This window comes from Haliotis rubra, unplaced genomic scaffold, assembly GCF_003918875.1.
Source record: "Haliotis rubra isolate DU_JTF1 unplaced genomic scaffold, ASM391887v1 Scf14, whole genome shotgun sequence".
In the NCBI taxonomy this organism is placed as follows: domain Eukaryota; kingdom Metazoa; phylum Mollusca; class Gastropoda; order Lepetellida; family Haliotidae; genus Haliotis; species Haliotis rubra.
The window spans coordinates 1,794,326-1,816,130 of record NW_025765336.1 but is presented as its reverse complement, the minus strand read 5'-3'; the positions used below and the strand labels follow the sequence as shown (position 1 = coordinate 1,816,130).

Below are 21,805 nucleotides of genomic sequence, written 5' to 3'. Positions count from 1 at the left end.
TGGTTCCGTCTTGGTGCAAAAGGGCACAGCTTAAAAGAATGGTCAGTTGCCATCGGACCATAACTATTTTCAGGCTGTTCTCCTGGTGAATGCTGATTGGTCTGTACCTGCCACAAATCTGTCTGGATCCACTGTCAGGATAAAGTGGTATCCTTTAAGAACAGTGACAACCGGAACGTTTGAGCAGACATGCAGATTGTGGATAAATTGACAGTTACACCAAAGCACAATGCTGATGTTTCATTTACGCTATCACAAGTCACTCTGAAAACATAGGCTCAGAGTAAACGGCCGATTTTAAAAAAGTCATATATTCTGGTTCATGGGGGGGGTGGGTGTGAGCCCAACTAGTGGGACAATATTACGCATACGTGAAAATATCGTGAAAGAAACCACACCTCGCTCTTCATTGTTCTTTGCGATTTATACGAATATGCCCGCCCTTTATTCCGTTTAAACGGACGGAACTGGAGCTCTTTATGGGAGATGTCGTAAATAAGATCCTCTAACAAGCAGGATGCCCGGAACGGCTAACGTGGACTCGTTGTAATGCATTACTATGACAACTGATACTGAATAACGTTTTGTTTCGTTTTCTAGAAGTTGGTGGTATATAAGAAAAGTACGACTTTATGGATAACCAACTTCCGGTTTATTGCATCAAGCGGCTTCGAGCCTCTTACAGGTTACTATTAATCTGTTTTAATACATTCGGGGATTACATATGAATTAGGTAATGAATTTTTCATTCCCCAAGTTTGCGATTAAGCGCTATTGTGAGATTGGAGTCTTGGATTTGACGTAAACATAAAAAAAATTGTTTTGAAACAACACGAATACAACAAACACGTCGCAGTCGCTGGTACTCACATACATTCACAAACTGACATGCAAGTGAGTTAATGTCACATGAAGATTTAATGCAGCGAAGTTTAGCTTATTGATTATTGCAGGTACACATACTAAAACATTGTTATTCCGCACCTGTTCCTGGATATTATACGTGCATACACAGGGCCACATTCTTCTAGACCATATCACTGACGATTTTATAAATATGCATTAAACGTTATTAATCCAGACACCATCACTGATCATTCTCTATACATACACCGGACCACACTCTTCCCGACCCTGTCACTGATAATATCATAGATATAATTGAACCTCATTCTTGCAGACATATCACAGATTATTGTATGTTCACACACTAAACATTGTTAGTGAGGACCCTATCACTAATAATATTATAGATATAATTGAACCTCATTCTTGCAGACATATCACAGATTATTGTATGTTCACACACTAAACATTGTTAGTGAGGACCCTATCACTAATAATATTATAGATATAATTGAACCTCATTCTTGCAGACATATCACAGATTATTGTATGTTCACACACTAAACATTGTTAGTGAGGACCCTATCACTAATAATATTATAGATATAATTGAACCTCATTCTTGCAGACATATCACAGATTATTGCATGTTCACACACTAAACATTGTTAGTGAGGACGCTGTCACTGATTAGTATACAGGACTTTCTGTAAGTAACTGACCCCCAGTTACGTGTAGTCAACAAGAGAATATACAGAACAAAAGATATACCTTTAACATCAAGACTCTCAGCTTATCGTAACTGTTATGACAGCATCTGTACTCGTGGGCGTGTTTATAGACACAATCAGAGTATGCTTTTCAAAGTGCAGGCATGTTATCTGAAATATGCAGCATTTCTATTCACATGTATATTTCTTATTGTATATTTAGTAGACTATTCAGTTTAATGCCACTGTAGGTGGAACATCTATATTTCAGTCTTGCGCAGAGTCAGATAACATGACCCAGTTTGGTGAGGTCAAGGCAGGAGGTCATTCTCAAGAGACAGTCATTCAGGCAGATAAGAGCAGTGGGTGTCAGTTATAACAATGTCGGTTTCTAAGACGGTCACTTTGCCCGGGGGTGCCAAGATTCCATCCGTGGGGTGCGGGACGTGGACCGTGTGGGAGGTAAGAGAGGGAGGGGGATGTGATGAGGCAGGGTACGGGGCTTGGGTCGAGTTGTGGGTAAGAGGGGGAGGGTGATGTGATGAGGAAGGGGTTTGGAACGTGGGTCGTGTGGGGGGTAAGAGGGGAGGGTGATGAGGCAAGGGGTCGGAACGTGGGTCGAGTGGGAGGTAAGAGGGGAGGGTGATGTGATGAGGCAGGGGGTTTGGACGTGAGTCCTGTGGGAGGAAGTAAGAGGGGAGGGTGATGTGATGAGGCAGGGGTTTGGGACGTGGGTCGAGTGGGAGGTAAGAGGGAGAGGGGTGATGTGATGAGGCAGGGGTTCGCGACGTGGGTCGAGTGGGAGGTAAGAGAGGGAGGGTGATGTGATGAGGCAGGGGTTTGGGACGTGGGTCAGAGTGGGAGGTAAGAGGGGGAGGGAGGTGATGAGGCAGGGGTTTGGACGTGGGTCGAGTGGGAGGTAAGCAGGGAGGGTGATGATGAGGCAGGGGTTTGGGACGTGGGTCGAGTGGGAGGTAGAAGGGGGAGGGGATGTGATGAGGCAGGGGTTCGCGACGTGGGTCGAGTGGGAGGTAAGAGGGAGGTCGATGTGATGAGGCAGGGGTTCGGGACGTGGGTCGAGTGGGAGGTAAGAGGGGAGGGTGATGTGATGAGGCAGGGTTTGGGACGTGGGTCGAGTGGGAGGTAAGAGGGGGAGGGTGATGAGGGCAGGGGTTTGGACGTGGGTCGAGTGGGAGGTAAGCAGGGAGAGTGATGTTATGAGGCAAGGGTCAGGACGTGGGTCGAGTGGGAGAGTAGAGAGGGGAGGTGATGTGGTGAGGCAGGGGGTTTGGACGTGGGTCGAGTGGGAGGTAAGAGGGGAGGGTGATGTGATGAGGCAGGGGTTTAGGACGTGGGTCAGAGTGGGAGGTAGAGGGGAGGAGTGATGTTATAAGGCAAGGGGTCAGGACGTGGGTCGAGGGAGGTAAGAGGGGGAGAGGGATGTGATGAGGCAGGGGGGTTTGGACGTGGGTCAGTGGGAGGTAAGAGGTAGTAGGGTGATGTGATGAGGCAAGGGGTTTGGGACGTGGGTCGAGTGGGAGGTAAGAGGAGAGGAGTGATGTGATGAGGCAGAGGTTTGGGACATGGGTCGAGTGGGAGGTAAGAGGTGAGGGTGATGAGGCAGGGGTTTGGACGTGGGTCGAGTGGGAGGTAAGAGGGGAGGGTGATGTTATGAGGCAAGGGGTCAGGACGTGGGTCGAGTGGGAGGTAAGAGGGGGGGGGGTGATGTGGTGAGGCAGGGGTTTGGACGTGGGTCGAGAGTGGGAGGTAAGAGGGGAGGGTGATGTGATGAGGCAGGGGTTTAGGACGTGGGTCGAGTGGGAGAGTAAGAGGGGAGGGTGATGTTATAAGAGCAAAGGGGTCGGGACGTGGGTCGAGGGGAGGTAAAGAGGGGGAGGGATGTGATGAGGCAGGGGGTTTGGACGTGGGTCGAGTGGGAGAGTAAGAGGGTAGGAGTGATGTGATGAGGCAAGGGGGTTTGGGACGTGGGTCGAGAGTGGGAGTAGAGAGGGAGGAGTGATGAGGCAGGGGTTTGGGACGTGGGTCGAGTGGGACGTAAGAAGGGGTGGGAGGTAAGAGGGGGAGGGTGATGTGATGAGGCAGGGGTTTGGACGTGGGTCGAGAGTGGGAGGTAAGAGGGGAGGGTGATGTGATGAGGCAGGGGTTTCGGACGTGGGTCGAGTGGGAGGTAAGAGGGAGGGTGATGTTATGAGGCAGGGGGTTTGGACGTGGTTCGAGTGAGGGGGAGGTAAGAGGGAGGGTGATGTGATGAGGCAGGGGTTTGGGACGTGGGTCGAGTGGGAGGTAAGAGGGGAGAGTGATGAGGCAGGGGTTTGGGACGTGGGTCGAGTGGGAGGTAAGAGGGGGGAGAGTGATGAGGCAGGGGTTTGGGACGTGGGTCGAGTGGGAGGTAAGAGGGGAGAGTGATGAGGCAGGGGTTTGGACGTGGGTCGAGTGGGAGGTAAGAGGGGAGAGTGATGAGGCAGGGGTTTGGGACGTGGGTCGAGTGGGAGGTAAGAGGGGGAGGGTGATGTGATGAGGCAGGGGCTTGGGACGTGGGTCGAGTGGGAGGTAAGAGGGGGAGGGTGATGTCATGAGGCAGGGATTTGGGACGTGGATCGAGTTGGAGGTAAGAGTAGGCGGGGTGATGTGTTGATGTTTCAATACTGATTCAGAATTAGCGTGTCGAAATAACGTGAAATAAGACATTGGTTTTAACATATATTTAAAAATGACCTAACATGCACACACACGCACGCACGCACGCACGCACACATACATTCAACATTTTTGTCAAAACAGAAATTCAGAGATTAGGGTGACAGGCGTTGTCACTGTTTGAAGTCGATAAGATTTTCAGATTGATTATCTTCGATGGAAAGGGATTTAAATAACTGAATATTTACTACAAGACAGCAAATAGTGTTTTTTCATCCTAAGGGACTGAGCATTGATCACAGGCACGGTCCTCGGTGAATGTGATGAGGCAGGGGTTGGGGACGTGGGTCGAGTGGGAGGTAAGAGGGGAGAGTGATGAGGCAGGGGTTTGGGACGTGGGTCGAGTGGGAGGTAAGAGGGGGAGGGTGATGAGGCAGGGGTTTGGGACGTGGGTCGAGTGGGAGGTAAGAGGGGCTAGGGTGATGTGATGAGGCAGGGGTTTGGGACGTGGGTCGAGTGGGAGGTAAGAGGGGGAGTGTGATGTCATGATGCAGGGGTTCGGGACGTAGGTCAAGTTGGAGGTAAGAGTAGGCGGGGTGATGTGTTGATGTTTCAACACTGATTCAGAATTAGCGTGTCGAAATAACGTGATATAAGACATTGGTTTCAACATATATTTAAAAATGACCTAACATGCACACACGCACGCACGCACGCACGCACACATACATTCGACATTTTTGTCAAAACAGAAATTCAGAGATTTGGATGACAGGAGTTGTCACTGTTTGAAATCGATAAGATTTTCAGATTGATTATCTTCGATAGAAAGGGATTTAAATAACTGAATATTTACTACAAGACAGCAAATAGTGGGGGTTTTCATCCCAAAGGACTGAGCATTCATCACAGACACGGTCCTCGGTGAATGTGGTCTTTTTTTCTTCCCAGTTCAATATATGTGTATCTGTTGACTTGCTCATAGTGTGAGCGCGCTATCTTCTTTTCCTATCTATCCGAGTTATCTCGATGGGACAAAGATATGCAAGGCCAGCATGCGCGTGGTTAACACAATCACTCACTGAGCAGTTTTCGATAAAAGAAATAGTTCTTTATCATGGTTATGGATGTAGCCATAGCAACGGTATCTGGTTGAGTGCGATTGCGAAATCATAAAAATTTAAAGTCGACATTTCAACGTCAGCTCAGTTTCAGATTCAAACAAAACTGTATCCCACCTTCGTTGAAGTCAACCATTGTTTCAACGTTGTGCTGTCTGATGTTGATTTAAGTAGATTTTTCAATATCAGTTCTAGGGCTGAGACGATTCACCGATGCATCGATGCATCGCGATACATTTAAGAAGAAGATTGTTTATTAAAGTGCCACATGATGTTCATAATAAAAAACATCATAAAATATTGGCATAAAATAGAGTACAACGCCCGGCCAATACGGCCTATGAGACACTATATTGCATTTAAAAACAGAAGTTAAAATTTGATAATAAATTGCTAACAGCTATAGTTGGTGGAACAGTGTAGTATTAAAATAGCGTAATGTTGCTAGGATTGTTAAGTTGGTCCCCGACGTTAGGACAACAACAAGATGAAGGTAAATAGTGAAGAGGTAGGTTAACTTGTGAGTTGACGACGCCTTAACATGCGTAGGAGTAAAACGGCTACTTGTTTAATAAACTGGTTATCTTGCATAATGAGAGTGACCTGGTCAACAGGGGTGTACTGGGTAATAAAGGAAGGGTATACTGTGTGACAGCGTTCCATAAGTCATATCTGATATCCGAATAAATACTACAACATGCCAAGAAGTGAATTTCAACCTCGACTTCATTGCTGTTGCATTTACTGCAAATGCGTTCTTCCAAAGGGGTCTTAGGTCGTTTAAATCTGCCTAGTTCGACCTGTAAAGGTAATGTACCACAACGGAATTTTGCAAATATACAACGTTGCGATCTGTCCAAATAGTGTTGACGTAGCTCTCTGTAAAAAGATGTTGCTTAAATAGACGAAATGTGCGTAATTTGTTACCATTCACTTGTCCCCTGTCATTCCACAGCTCTGAGAGTCATTCCCTATAGTCTAACGTTAAGAGCCATTCCTGCACAGACTTGAGATCTGACCGAGACATGCTGTTTACATCAGTGACTGGGAGCTGTAAAGAACTAAGTAGTGACAGAACATTATTATACCATGATTTTCTGAACTTAGTAGACCATCTGTTAATGGCATTGAGTATTGTACTATGACTGTTAAAATGCAGCTTATGCCAAAATCTCACAATTTCAACTTTATGTTTGGTAAAGGCAGAACACCAGCCCATTTCACCCATTTTAACACCTAAAAAGAACCTACAGGCACGGTTTCTGATGGCATTTATACAGCTGAATTACCGGGTGCCCCAAATAGCTGACCCATAAGATAAAATAGGCTGGACTAAATTGTCGAACAAGGTATTAAAAACATCATAGGCCAACGCCAACGGTTTTAAACTTACAAATTATAACGCCCAAAGCACGGCTAGCAGACTTAGCAAGTTCTTTAGCTGTAACGCTCCAGTCAATATGTTCGTGGAACCAAAGGCCCAGGTATTTGTATGCATGGCTATACTCTATGATACTATCACCAATGGTAAACGTACGTTGAGACCTGTTCATAGACACAGGACGGAAATGGATAACTTTCGTTTTACCAATGTTAACAGACAACCTCCATCGAGAGCACCAGTCAGCCACACAATCTAGCAGTCGCTTTAAACAGAGTTCGTCGGGTGCAAGGAGAGCTATGTCATCTGCGTACAGTAACGTACTAAGCATAAGGTCGCCTATTCTAATACCACATGACAGACTGTTAATTTCATCTACTAAGTCATTAATATACAGTGAAAACAGCGTCGGCGACATCACGAAGCCTTGACGGAGACCAGATATAACTGGAAATGGGTTTGTAAGAAAGTTGTTGACACGGACGCTAGACCAAGTGTTAGCATATATTGCTTGTATAGCGTCGAGGAATCTACCCTGAATCCCAATTTGTCTAAGCTTATACCACAGGCAATCACGGTTTACTTTGTCAATAGCTTTTCGTATATCAATAAAACGAACAAATGTAGACTGGCGTGTTGACTTTCTGTTACTAATGACAGAGTTAAGACAATAAATATGTTCAGTGGTACTACGTTTAGCACGGAAACCATTCTGTTCATCTGCTAAAACATCATTATATTTCAACCAGTTACTTAAACGAGTGTTTAAAATATCACAGTAAAGTTTGCATGGTACAGGAATGAGCGATATACCTCTACAACCCAAGGATCTCTGGGGTCATTATCTGGTTTAGGTATTGGATTAATAATGCTTGAACGCAAAACATCCGGACAATTACTGTTGTCATAACAAGATGTAAACAACCTAAAGAGAATGTCAATACACGATCGCTTCTTCAGGCTCGTTTTGCACGAGCAACAGCTGCCTCAACCTCAGCCAGCGAGATGGGTTTGTCCAGGTCACTAGTGTCAGGTGTAACGTCGCATGGCACACTCTTGTCATCCAGTGCCTGGCGCACGTGTGTCAGGTGTGGGTCGCTTTGACCTGAAGGGGACGTGTCCACAAACAGTGCACTGTAATTTTTTCCCACTTATTCATCACATTACGTTTATGAGTTGATAAGTTTAAGTTTGATACAGCTATCGTATCGTGTGGACTGGTGTATCGATACAAAACGGGGCACAACTTTTTTTTCAAATCGTAAACATGTTACAGTACTTATTTAGAGAAAAATACGCAAGTATGATAGAGTTACTTGTTTGTGTATTACAATAGTGTTATTGTTAAACACAAATACCTTGAAATAAATCATTTTAAATCTTGATACCATGTCATTCTTTCAAGGTGTATGTATCGTGATACGCATCGTATCGCAGGTAAAATATCGCGATATGTATCGTATCGTAACATGGTGTATCGTCCCAGCCCTAAAATTCAGTTCAGTTTCAAATCCAACCCAAGTCTGTAACCCATAGGTGACATGATGACTGATGACTGCATCCCACTGTAACAAGACTGATATACTGATGACTGCATCCTACTGTAACAAGACTGGCATACTAATGACTGCATCCTACTGTAACAAGACTGGCATACTGATGACTGCATCCTACTGTAACAAGACTGGCATACTGATGACTGCATCCTACTGTAACAAGACTGACATACTAATGACTGCATCCCTGTAACAAGACTGACACAAGATGATGACTGCATCCTACTGTAACAAGACTGACATATTTGATGACTGCTGTAACAAGGCTGATCCTACAGTCACACAGCTGACACATTAATGACTACATCCTACTGTAACAGGGCTGACATATTGATGACTGCATCCCACTCTTACAAGACTGACATACTGATGACTGCATCCTACTGTAACAAGGCTGGCATACTGATGACTGCATCCCACTGTAACAAGGCAGACATATTGATGACTGCATCTGTAACTACTGTAACAAGGCAGACATACTGATGACTGCATCCCACTGTAACAAGTAACAGACATACGGATATACTGCATCCCACAGGCTAACAACTGTAACAGACATACTGATGACTGCATCCTACTTTTACAGAAGGATGACTGACACTGTAACAAGACAGATACTGATGACTGCATCCTACTTTTACAAGGCTGACATACTGATGACTCCATCCCACTCTAACAAGACTGATGTATTGATGACTGCATCCCACTCTAACAAGTGTGATATTCTGAAGACTGCATCCTACTGTAACAAGGCTGACATACGGATGACTGCATCCTACTGTAACAAGACTCACATATTGATTACTGCATCCTACTGTAACAAAACTGACATACTGATGACTGCATCCCACTCTAACAAGACTGATGTTCTGAAGACTGCATCCTACTGTAACAAGGCTGACATATTTATGACTGCATCCTACTGTAACAAGACTGATATACTAATGCCTGCATCCTACTGTAACAAGACTGACATACTAATGACTGTATCCTACTGTAACAAGACTGATATACTAATGACTGCATCCTACTGTAACAAGACTGACATACTAATGACTGCATCCTACAGTAACAAGACTGATATACTAATGCCTGCATCCTACTGTAACAAGACTGACATACTAATGACTGCATCCTACTGTAACAAGACTGATATACTAATGCCTGCATCCTACTGTAACAAGACTGACATACTGATGACTGCATCCTACTGTAACAAGACTGACATACTAATGACTCCATCCTACTGTAACAAGACTGACATACTGATGACTGCATCCCACTCTAAAAGGACTGACATACTAATGACTGCATCCCACTGTAACAAGACTGATAAACTGATAACTGCATCCCACTCTAACAAGACTGATATATTGATGACTGCTTCCCACTGTAACAAAGCAGACACACTGATGACTGCATCCTACTGTAACAAGGCTGACACATTAATAACTGCATCCTAGTGTAACAAGACTGACACATTAATGACTGCATCCCACTGTAACAAGGCTGACACATTCATGACTGCATCTCACTGTAACAAGACTGACAAATTAATGACTGCATGCTACTGTAACAAGACTGACATACTGATAACTGCATCCCACCGTAACAAGGCAGACATACTAATAACTGCATCCCACTGTAACAAGGCTGACATACTGATGACTGCACCCCACTGTAACAAGGCAGACATACTGATAACTGCATCCCACTGTAACAAGGCTGACATACTGATGACTGCACCCCACTGTAACAAGGCAGACATACTGATAACTGCATCCCACTGTAACAAGGCTGACATACTGATGACTGCATCCCACTGTAACAATGCAGAGATACTTATGACTGCATCCCACTGTAACAAGGCTGACATACTGATAACTGCATCCCACTGTAACAAGGCAGACATACTGATGACTGCATCCCACTGTAACAATGCAGACATACTGATGACTGCATCCTACTGTAACAAGGCAGACACATTAATGACTGCATCCTACTGTAACAAGGCTGACACATTAATGACTGCATCCTTCTGTAACAAGACTGACATACTGATAACTGCATCCCACTGTAACAAGGCAGACATACTGATGACTGCATCCCACTGTAACAAGGAAGAAATAATGATGACTGCCTCCCACTGTAACAAGGCAGACATACTGATGACTGCATCCAACTAACAAGGCAGACGCATTAATGACTGCATCCTACTGTAACAAGGCTGACACATTGATGACTGCATCCTAGTGTAACAAGAGTGACATACTGATAACTGCATCCCACTGTAACAAGGCAGACATACTGATGACTGCATCTCACTGCAACAAGGCAGACATACTGATGACTGCATCCCACTGTAACAAGGCAGACATACTGATGACTGCATCCTACTGTAACAAGACAGGCATACTGATGACTGCATCCCACTGTAACAAGGCTGACACATTAATGACCGCATCCTAGTGTAACAAGACTAACATACTGATGACTGCATCCCACTGTAACAAGGCAGACATACTTATGACTGCATCTTACTGTAACAAAACAGACACACTGATGACTGCATCCCACTGTAACAAGGCTGACACATTAATGACTGCATCCCACTGTAACAAGGCTGACACATTAATGACTGCATCCCACTCTAACAAGGCAGACACATTAATGACTGCATCCTACTGTAACAAGGCAGACACATTAATGACTGCATCCTACTGTAACACGGCTGACACATTAATGACTGCATTCCACTCTAACAAGGCTGACATACTGATAACTGCATCCCACTCTAACAAGACTGACATATTGATTACTGCATCCCACTCTAACACGACTGATATATTGATGACTGCATCCTACTGTAACAAGACTGACATACTGATGACTGCATCCTACTCTAACACGACTGTTACACCACGACTGATATATTGATGACTGCATCCTAACTGTTACACTGTTACCATACACTGTTACACTACACCGTTACACCTCACTGTTACACTACATTTTGATGATTGAATGTTTCAGGCGCCACCTGGTGCGGTCTGTGAGGCGGTCAAAGCTGCCATCGCGGAAGGATACAGACACATCGACTGTGCGTGGGCGTATGCTAACGAGCATGAAGTTGGTGAAGGAATAGAGGCTAAAATCAAAGATGGCACCGTGGCGAGAGGTGACTTGTTTGTCACCACCAAGGTAGACTAGGTCGACATGTTTTGTAAATCAAACAAAACACACAGTTATGGTTGATATTTTGTATTCTAGTAACGTAATGTAAAGCATAGGCGGATCCAGAGGGGGTGGCAGGGGTGCGCACCCCCCTTTTTGTGCTGAAGGTTTGTTAAATGACCATTGAAACGCGGGTGAAAATGAAATGTGCACCCCTCCTTTTCTCAATAGTGTGCACCCCCTTTCTCAAAAAGCTGTATCCGCCGCTGTAAAGTAATGTTCACGGTGAGAACATGTCTACAGAAACCCCAAAGATATCATGTAGATATATACTTCATAACAAATCACTTAAGGATCTTGAATATTTTTGGTGATATTTGTTTGTCGTAAAAACAGAGTATTCACTTTCATTACAAATCCCCCAAAATGTTCGTGATCCATAACTTTTTGTGTAAATATCGTAACAACGGGAATATATTATTTGGGTTATTCGCTGACCTCCAACCTGTGCGGACATACCATTTTGCCATCTCTTTATAGAGTAATACCAACGTAGGTCAAATAGTGACCGGATTGCAGTGTGCCGGTGCTCTCGGGGCACTAATGCTTTGTTCCTGTGATGTAGCTATGGGACACCGCTCACAGACGCGGCGCCGTCACAGAGCAGCTGAAGAAGGCCCTCGTGAACCTCAAGCTGGACTACCTTGACCTGTACCTTATCCACTGGCCCACATCCTTAAAGGTCAGTTGGTAATTAACACCGCAGCAATATATCAGATGTCCCTCCGTCATGTGAATAGTCGACTCTGGACCAGGCAAAGCAGTGACTGAACGGTAAATTGTAGTGTGGGGGTAGACTGGATGGTAGTAGTGGTGGTAGACTTGGTGGTGGTGGTGATAGACTGGATGGTAGTGGTCGTGGTAGACTTGTAGGTAGTGGTCGTGGTAGACTGGGTGGTGGTGATGGTAGACTGGATGGTAGTGGTGGTGGTGGACTTGATGGTGGTAGTGGTGGTGGTGGTAGACTTGATGGTGGTGGTGATAGACTGGATGGTAGTAGCGGTGGTAGACTGGATGGTGGTGGTGGTAGACTGGATGGTAGTGGACGTGGTAGACTGGATGGTAGTGGTCGTGGTGGACTGGATGGTGGTGGTGATAGACTGGATGGTAGTGGTGGTGGTAGACTTGATGGTGGTGGTGATAGACTGGATGGTAGTAGCGGTGGTAGACTGATGTGGTGGTGAGACTTAATGGTAGACTGTGGTGGTGGTGGTAGACTTGATGGTAGTGGTGGTGGTGGACTTGATGGTGGTGGTGATAGACTGGATGGTAGTAGCGGTGGTAGACTTGATGATGGTGGTGATAGACTGGATGGTAGTAGCGGTGGTAGACTGGATGGTGGTGGTGGTAGACTGGATGGTAGTGGTCGTGGTGGTGGACTTGATGGTGGTGGTGATAGACTTGATGGATGGTATGGTAGCGGTGGTAGACTTGATGAGTCTGGATGGGTGGTGATAGACTGGATGGTAGTAGCGGTGGTAGACTGGATGGTGGTGGTGGTAGACTTGATGGTAGTGGACGTGGTAGACTTGATGGTAGTGGTGGTGGTGGACTGGATGGTAGTGGACGTGGTAGACTGGATGGTAGTGGTCGTGGTGGACTGGATGGTGGTGGTCGTGGTAGACTGGATGGTGGTGGTGGTGGTAGACTGGATGGTAGTGGTGGTAGACTTGATGGTAGTAGTGGTGGTAGACTTAATGGTGGTGGTGATAGACTGGATGGTAGTGGTGGTGGTAGACTGGATGGTAGTGGTGGTGCTAGACTGGATGGTAGTGGTGGTGGTGGTGGACTGGATGGTAGTGGTGGTGGTGGACTGGATGGTAGTGGTGGTGGTGGTAGACTGGATGGTAGTGGTGGTGGTGGTGGACTGGATGGTAGTGGTCGTGGTAGACTTTCTGGTATTGTGGTGGACTGGATGGTAGTCGTGGTGGTGGACTGGATGGTAGTGGTGGTGGTTGGTGGACTGGATGGTAGTAGTCGTGGTAGACTGGATGGTAGTGGTCGTGGTAGACTGGATGGTATTGTGGTGGTAGATTGGATTGTAGTGGTGGTGTTACACTGGATTTGAATGGTGGTGTGGTGGTGGTACACTGCATACTAGTGGCAGTGGCGGTGGTAGACTGGATAGTAGTGGTGATAGTAGACTAAATGGTAGCGGTGGTGGTGATAGACTAAATGGTAGTGGCGTTGGTAGACTGGATAGTAGTGGTGATAGTAGACTAAATGGTAGCCGTGGTGGATTGTAGTGTTAGTGGTCGTGCTGGCGGTATACCTACCTATATTTACTGTGAATCTCCCATTTTTAATTATTTTGTGATTATTTCTGCAGCTGCTTTTGTTTACATTTTAGGAAGGCGACGAAAACTTCCCCCAAGACGAAAACGGCAAACATATCTTCGCTTTCCATGATCTCTTGGACACATGGAAGGTTGGTGCGGTAGTTCTAGTGCTGGATAGTGCTGGGTAGTGGTGGATAGTGCTCTGTGGTGCTGGATAGTTCTGGGCAGTACTCTATAGCGCTCATGTTGGTAGGCAATGCTGGGTATTGCTAAGTTAAGCTTGGTAGTGCTGGATATTGCCAAGCAATATCTGATATCGCTATCTGGATAGCGCTGGGTAATGATGCTCCTAGTACGGCAAAGTGATGTAACTATGCTTACCTGGAACATTGATTGACGCACTGTCACTCAACAACACTGTACCACGACCTCAGTAGCCGTAGAATATCAACTTAGTAACTGCATATGTAGATCTATAACACTGTAACTAGGTGATGCTGTCACTGAACTGTAGAACTGTGTCATGGTAACTATATATCAGCGAAACTCTGTACCCATGTAACACTGCACCACCCTCCCACCCAGGGGATGGAAGACGCGGTGGATGCAGGGCTGGCAAAGAATATCGGTATCTCGAACTTCAACAGCCAACAGGTGCAGAGAGTCATAGATGGGGCTCGGATCAAGCCATGCAACATCCAGGTAACACACGCACAAACACACACGCACGCACGCACGCACGCACACACACGCACACACACACACACACACTCAATTGATTGATGTGTTTCTTTCAGTAAAAACGAGACGTACGTCCACGGTGACGCACAGTCAACTTAAAGGCACTATTTCACACCACTCTTCTCTAAAAATAAATAATGCATTAATCTTAATAATACTATCTGCCCTCAGGGAAGGTATCATATAATTTATTCCCCCCAAAATTATGTATTTACATTAAAATATACAATTATAAAGTTCGAATGAATTAATGTAACGTTGAATTAAATCAACTCTCGAGCCCTCTACCGGCCGAAAAATATTTCATGCGAACCCCATAGAGTTATGTCCCTTAGAATGTTTTTTTACGAATATCACAAGTTGTGACTGAAACCAGTTCGGCAAACACCGACAGCACCGCGTGCGACAGTTTTCGATGTACGGAGCAATTGTTTACATTCCATATATGGCAAGTGTTCTCTGTTTGAAAGCTGTTCGCCTCGAAGTTTCAATTATCGATTACAGGCAAGTCATAAGGGATGATGATTCTTTCATTGCATCAATAGGAAGCTAAAATGAGTGCATGTGCCCCAATATATATAATATAGGCCAAAGTATTGTCGAACATGGGTGAATTCTTGCCTTTTAAAGACAACTACAACTGTAATTGTCATATGCAAGTGTGAATATGACTTTGTGTAAGATTCCTCCCCATTACTCCCCATCCTCCAACCACCATCCCTCTCCTCCCCCCACGTCAGCCTCCCCATTCCATCCCCTCCCATCGTCATCTCCTCCCACTGTCCAATGTTCCAATTTATAATATTTCAAATTTATTTATTTAAAAACAACAACTTTTTCATGAAATAGACCACCACTGTCGTCACCTCCTTTCCTAGTGTCAGTGCCCATGGCATCCCTTAATATCGCCGTAAACTCCTATAAAATATTGATTGTCCCTTAGTAAAAAATAATCAAGTTGTTTATATTTTTGTTGAAAGCGTTCAATCAAAGATGTATTTATATAAGTACTCCCGTCATCAGCGGATATTGACATCTTCTGTGGCAGTATTTTTATGATAATAAGTCCTTGAAAATGGTCGTGTAAAGGGGTTGTCATCTTTACCTTGTGTTTCATTCCAGATCGAGGTGAACCCATTCTTCAGTAACGTAAAGCTGATTGACTTCTGCCGAGAACGGGGACTGACTGTCACTGCCTACGCTCCGTTCGGGAACCCCAACAGGCCATGGTAATACCATCCTATATACTCGTAATAGATACTGCAGAAACCCAATTTCATTGAGGGGACAAACAACGCCCAAGGCCTTACATACAGGGGATAGACCACATCCCACCCTTACATACAGAGGATACACAACATCCCACCCTTACATACAGAGGATACACAGCATCCCACCCTTACATACAGAGGATAGACACATCCCACCCTTACATACAGAGGATACACAACATCCCACCCTTACATACAGAGGATACACAGCATCCCACCCTTACATACAGAGATACACAACATCTCACCCTTACATACAGAGATAGACAACACTCCACCCCTTACATACAAAGGATAGACCACATCCCAGCCCTCACATACAAAGGATAGAAAACACAAACCTTTCGACATGGCATTGACGACACCTTCCCTTTTACCCACCCAGGATGGACTAGAATAAATTCTTTGCAGACAAGGGATGAATCACAAGCGAGGATACACTACAACCCAAATACCAACAATAAATGATCGTTGTGTATCATTTCATAAAACTATGTTTCTTTAACAGTTCTGTCACTCATTCGGGACGTCATATTTGACGTTGACGTTAAGACACTACGCTGATTGTATCTAAACTAAAATGTCTGTGTACTGCAAACATTTCTCTATATTCCATATTTCTTTTCTGCCTTTGGTCATGTTTCCTTCCAAATATTCATTTCCAGGAAGAAAAGTGACGACCCATTGCTATTCGAGCAGCCAATCTTGAAAGAAATCGCTGCCGCCAAAGGAAAAACCCCTGCCCAGGTCTGAAGCATCGTTCATGGCACCCTTGTTGTCTTGACAACCACGGAGCATTAAATGTGATACTTTAATAATGTATCGGAATTGGCATTCATAAGAGAGAAATGTGTTGGTGTTGCTCCAAACAATTCTAACTAGTCGTTGACCATTTCGTGTCGTTCCCCTCAAGGTGAGGTGAAATTGGGTTTCATTTCAGCGATTCTTGTTCCTGATTAGGACACATAAAAATAATTTTTCGTTTCTCATTACCACCCGACCCAAAACTTTGGCCAGAGCCTATTTTTTCATTTATCTTTTTGCACTGGTAAATTTGCGTGTATAAAACCCGCAGACTTCCGAAATCCGTCTCAGCTTCCAGCATTCCAAGTTTTCGACTAACATTGTATAGAGAATTAATGACACCATATCATATTGAAGTCAATGAATTATTGGCAAGTTGCATAGCTTCAATTTGTTAATCACCTATACAAATTCATGAAAACGCACGTCCATAAACATGTTAAAGTTATTAAGCTTTCTCATTATAGACAATATTTTTATATTTCCCGATATTATCTGGAGATATCGACCAAGTCAATCTATTGTTTGAATTTGCAACCACCTGACCCAAATCATTACGAAACGTTCTACATTTGTGCCGAAAAAGTAAGATTTGTCTTTTTTGAAAGACAGGACGTCTTTGATACCAATCCACAGTTGTGTATTAAGTGATAAAAGTATTTCGTTTGTTTGATTGAACTTTAAAATAAATTCATAGTTCCCAATTGCATAGATGGATGCTCTTGCTGTCTATCACTGGATTGTCTGGTCCAGACCGTCGCCTTGTAGCATACATTGCTGATTGCCGCGTTAAACATCACTCACTCACTCACGTACGCACGCACTCACTCACTCACTCAGTATTAATGCTGTGTAGTGAAGTATCGTCTTGTGTTATCAACTAACATTAGCAGATCATGTTGAGACATTGTATTCTATAACGGTTCAGGTGTGTCTGAGGTTCCTCCTCCAGCGGGGATTGGCCATCGTTCCAAAGAGCGTCACGCCCTCCAGGATCAAGGAGAACTTTCAGGTAGGCCATACCACAAAACCGATCACTGCGGACACAGGTAAACCGGAAACCCGCTTTATGGACAACTACTGTTAGGACGTCTGTAATTCAACACTGGCTCGACCAAGTAAACTGACTGACACCCTCTGGAAATATGGTAGGCTATATTTATCTTACATTTTATAGAATTGATGAGCATACATTGAATAACGAACCCAGTTTTCGTTATCAAGAAGTTCTGAATAATCAAACACCTCATGCTCATTGGTACACCTGTGAATGGAACCCGCAATCTCTTATTACATGAGTATCAATGTATATATATGACAGAGCTACTATAGATATTCCATTTAAAGCGTTTGAATAACGAACCCTCTGCTAGCACGTTATTCGTTATTCGAAAGACGAATAACGAAACACGAACCGGCTGCTAACTTCAGGCTGCTTCTGGTGACTGTAACTTTACCGTTATGTTTGTATATTTCAGTTGTTCGACTTCGAGCTGTCAGAGGCTGAGATGAAGCAACTGTTCAGTCTGAACAGAGATTTCCGTGTCTATGAACAGGACATGTGAGTATCACATTTGTAACACCTCGCTTGTACCCTGAAATAGTCACTGTGTATTAAGAGAGTATTGATATTCACAACATACTTATTAAAGAACAACTAATGATATATGGACAACGAATGCGAGAATACGTCAACCGACCGAACTGTCAAATCTCCACGTGATTTAAATAACATTAAATAACATTAAAACTACTTCACACATTGTAAATCCTCAAAGCGCCCTCTGATGTTTAAAGCTTTTTGACTGCATATTCGCAAAATCTTTTTGAAAAATTCTTAGATCTGAATTAATAAACTATCACGGTTACATACTTCTTATTTAATAACTGACGCTCAGAAATCCGTTGACAACAAAGCACCATCTGGCATCTTTCAGCTTAATAATGTAACACCGTGGTATCGGCCAATCAGGTAAAAGTAGTCGTTTAGCCGACATCATCATTACTGGTTGTTGAGCAGTGGTATACACATGCATTTTTATCGGTAGAAAGTTTGGAATCGCTTGTTTTCCAGAACCAATTTTGCCAAACTTTGCATCCATGCTATTTTACAAATGTACATAGATACTCTGAGAGTGTGAGTTCGAGTCCCGTATGCGACTCATCTCAATATAGTACTAGAATTTCTACTTTACAGAGAAAGTGTAATGCCAAATATGTATAACATATCATATGATATGTTACATTTGATCACTTTCTAAATGGACCAGTGTAGTCCTTGCATCAACTCATGCCATTATGTAACTTGATAATGTTTTCCAAAAATGTTTACATGTAATCATGTTATACTTCACTATGCGCCATAAACACGTGGAAAAGATTGAGGTCATATTCAGTGTGAAAAGGTCACTGGGAAAGGTCATGGTTATATTCATCAGTTCGGTAGCAGATGCATCTTGCTGTACCTGCTTTATTAAAGAATCTCTGACAGGCTTGTCACCGTCCTATAACAAACAATACAGATCCACTGACAGACCTAAGCTGGTATTATAACGTCATAATGCTACGTGTGACGCCACTTGCTTGTCACCGTCCTATAACAAACAATACAGATCCACTGACAGACCTAAGCTGGTATTATAACGCCATAATGCTACGTGTGACGCCACTTGCTTGTCACCGTCCTATAACAAACAATACAGATCCACTGACAGACCTAAGCTGGTATTATAACGCCATAATGCTACGTGTGACGCCACTTGCGAATCTCTGACAGGCTTGTCACCGTCCTATAACAAACAATACAGATCCACTGACAGACCTAAGCTGGTATTATAACGCCATAATGCTACGTGTGACGCCACTTGCTTGTCACCGTCCTATAACACTGACTGACTGACTGAGTTTAGTTTTACGCCGCTTTTAGCAATATTCCAGCAATATCACGGCGGGGGACACCAGAAATGGGCTTAACACATTGTGCCCATGTGGGGAATCGAACCCGGGCCTTCGGCGTGACGAGCCAACGCTTTAACCACTAGGCTACCCCACCGCCCCCCTATAACAAACAATACAGATCCACTGACAGACCTAAGCTGGTATTATAACGCCATAATGCTACGTGTGACGCCACTTGCTTGTCACCGTCCTATAACAAACAATACAGATCCACTGACAGACCTAAGCTGGTATTATAACGCCATAATGCTACGTGTGACGCCATTTGCTTGTCACCGTCCTATAACAAACAATACAGATCCACTGACAGACCTAAGCTGGTATTATACGTCATAATGCTACGTGTGACGCCACTTGCTTGTCACCGTCCTATAACAAACAATACAGATCCACTGACAGACCTAAGCTGGTATTATAACGCCATAATGCTACGTGTGACGCCACTTGCTTGTCACCGTCCTATAACAAACAATACAGATCCACTGACAGACCTAAGCTGGTATTATACGTCATAATGCTACGTGTGACGCCACTTGCTTGTTGTCACCAGTCCTATAACAAACAATACAGATCCACTGACAGACCTAAGCTGGTATTATGACACGCTGGTATTATGCATAATGCTACGTGACGCCACTTGCTTTGTCACCGTCCTATAACAAACAATACAGATCCACTGACAGACCTAAGCTGGTATTATAACGCCATAATGCTACGTGTGACGCCACTTGCTTGTCACCGTCGTATAACAGACAATACAAATCCATTGACAGACCTAAGCTGATATTATAACGTCATAATGCTACGTGTGACGCCACTTGCTTGTCACGTCGCAGTTGACCTTTGCGACCAGCAAATCAGACCGTTGGATTCTCTGAAAAATAATGAGTGAGCGAGTGAGTTTAGTTTTACGCCGCACTCAGCAATATTCCAGCTATATTGTGGCGTTGACAAGAAATGAAATTACATGATATCCATCAAACAACACAACAGGGCCCGTAAGTAGATTACGGCACTACGCGAGTACTTGGTACTTCTGGTGACAAACAAAGTTTCATACCTTTTCGAATGGTCTCATGGTTGTCAGTTGACAGTAAGGAGCCGATAATCCTTGCAGGAATTTCCGATCTATCCATCCCCATATTACCCAACTATTACGACTGTCAAGTGTCAACAGCTGTGACAGCCTAGCATGGTTGCACACTTGGTCCGGTCTAGTAATGTCATATTTGGCGGTCGTGCAATCTGGAACTAGAACTGGTTCTTGAATATACGCTTGTCACCGGAAGTCTGGTACCGGAAGTAACCTAGTTTCGCATATCGCTAGTTGGCGCGCACAAAGGGAGCCGGGAACCAGCTTAGAACTGGAAGTAGCGCCTCGCGAGACTCTCAGGCCCTACACCATATATAGTCAAACACTTTTGTGTCGAACTTGTATTGTACAACTTACTTTTGTCTCGACGTACAAGCTGAGTCCTGCGTATTCCTTATTTAGTAAGGATTTTATGGTTGTGTCGAACTTCGGATAACTCGAAGTGTTAACGTGGGTTCCTTCGACACAACCGTATTTCACTGTATTCTCAATTACACTGACTAATGTTGATCATTGTTGTTTCAGAACGATCGATCATCCTGAGTATCCATTTAAGATCCCCTTCTGAAGCGAAAGGATACTACTTGCTTACACTCAGGTCAAACGTGTGTATAAGACATGAATATTGCATGAAATAAACTGTTAGATGCCTGAAGGATTAATTGCGTTGTTCATGCATGGCAAACAACCCCTTGGGAACCACGAGTCCAAGTACCCAGCCACTTACGGTTGTAAGTGGTGATTAAATTGACTCTGTGGTAAAGACACAGTGGTTTGCGGCTTGTGGTCATGCGGGGTAGTTGAAAGCAGTGTGGCTCATGACACTGCAGTCACTGTGGCTGACGGCGTGTAGTCAGAAACTGTGGCTCATGGCGTGGCGTAGTCAGACACTGTGGTTCATGGTGGCTGATGTTGTCAGACACTGTGGCTCATGGCGTGTAGTCAGACACTGTGGCTCATGGCGTGTAGTCAGACACTGTGGTTGATGGCGTGTAGTCAGACACTGTGGTTGATGGCGTGTAGTCAGACACTGTGGCTCATGGCGTGTAGTCAGACACTGTGGCTCATGGCGTGTAGTCAGACACTGGTGGTTGATGGTCAGACACTGTGGTATGGCATGTGAAACTGTGGTTGATGGCGTGTAGTCAGACAC

The 21,805-nt window shown here is 44.3% G+C and overlaps 1 protein-coding gene across 1 annotated transcript; it reads left to right on the top strand.

Moving 5' to 3' along the window:
* The first annotated feature begins 1,865 nt into the window (after nucleotides 1-1,865).
* Nucleotides 1,866-21,303, top strand: LOC124268709 (aldose reductase-related protein 2-like). Its single transcript, XM_046703700.1, has 10 exons — nucleotides 1,866-2,018; nucleotides 11,306-11,473; nucleotides 12,072-12,188; nucleotides 13,857-13,934; nucleotides 14,371-14,487; nucleotides 15,649-15,755; nucleotides 16,463-16,544; nucleotides 17,530-17,613; nucleotides 18,080-18,162; nucleotides 21,178-21,303. The coding sequence occupies exons 1-10, from the start codon at nucleotides 1,938-1,940 to the stop codon at nucleotides 21,218-21,220; spliced, it is 960 nt and encodes a 319-aa protein (XP_046559656.1). The 5' UTR covers nucleotides 1,866-1,937; the 3' UTR covers nucleotides 21,221-21,303.
* Nucleotides 21,304-21,805: the final 502 nt, after the last annotated feature.

Excerpts from the sequence above, each read along its gene's own strand:
- LOC124268709 (XM_046703700.1), top strand. The coding sequence starts at position 1,938 with ATGTCGGTTTCTAAGACGGTCACTTTGCCCGGGGGTGCCAAGATTCCA. Across the intron at positions 13,935-14,370 it reads ATCTCTTGGACACATGGAAG|GGGATGGAAGACGCGGTGGA; the intron begins GTTGGTGCGGTA and ends CCTCCCACCCAG. Across the intron at positions 16,545-17,529 it reads AAGGAAAAACCCCTGCCCAG|GTGTGTCTGAGGTTCCTCCT; the intron begins GTCTGAAGCATC and ends ATAACGGTTCAG.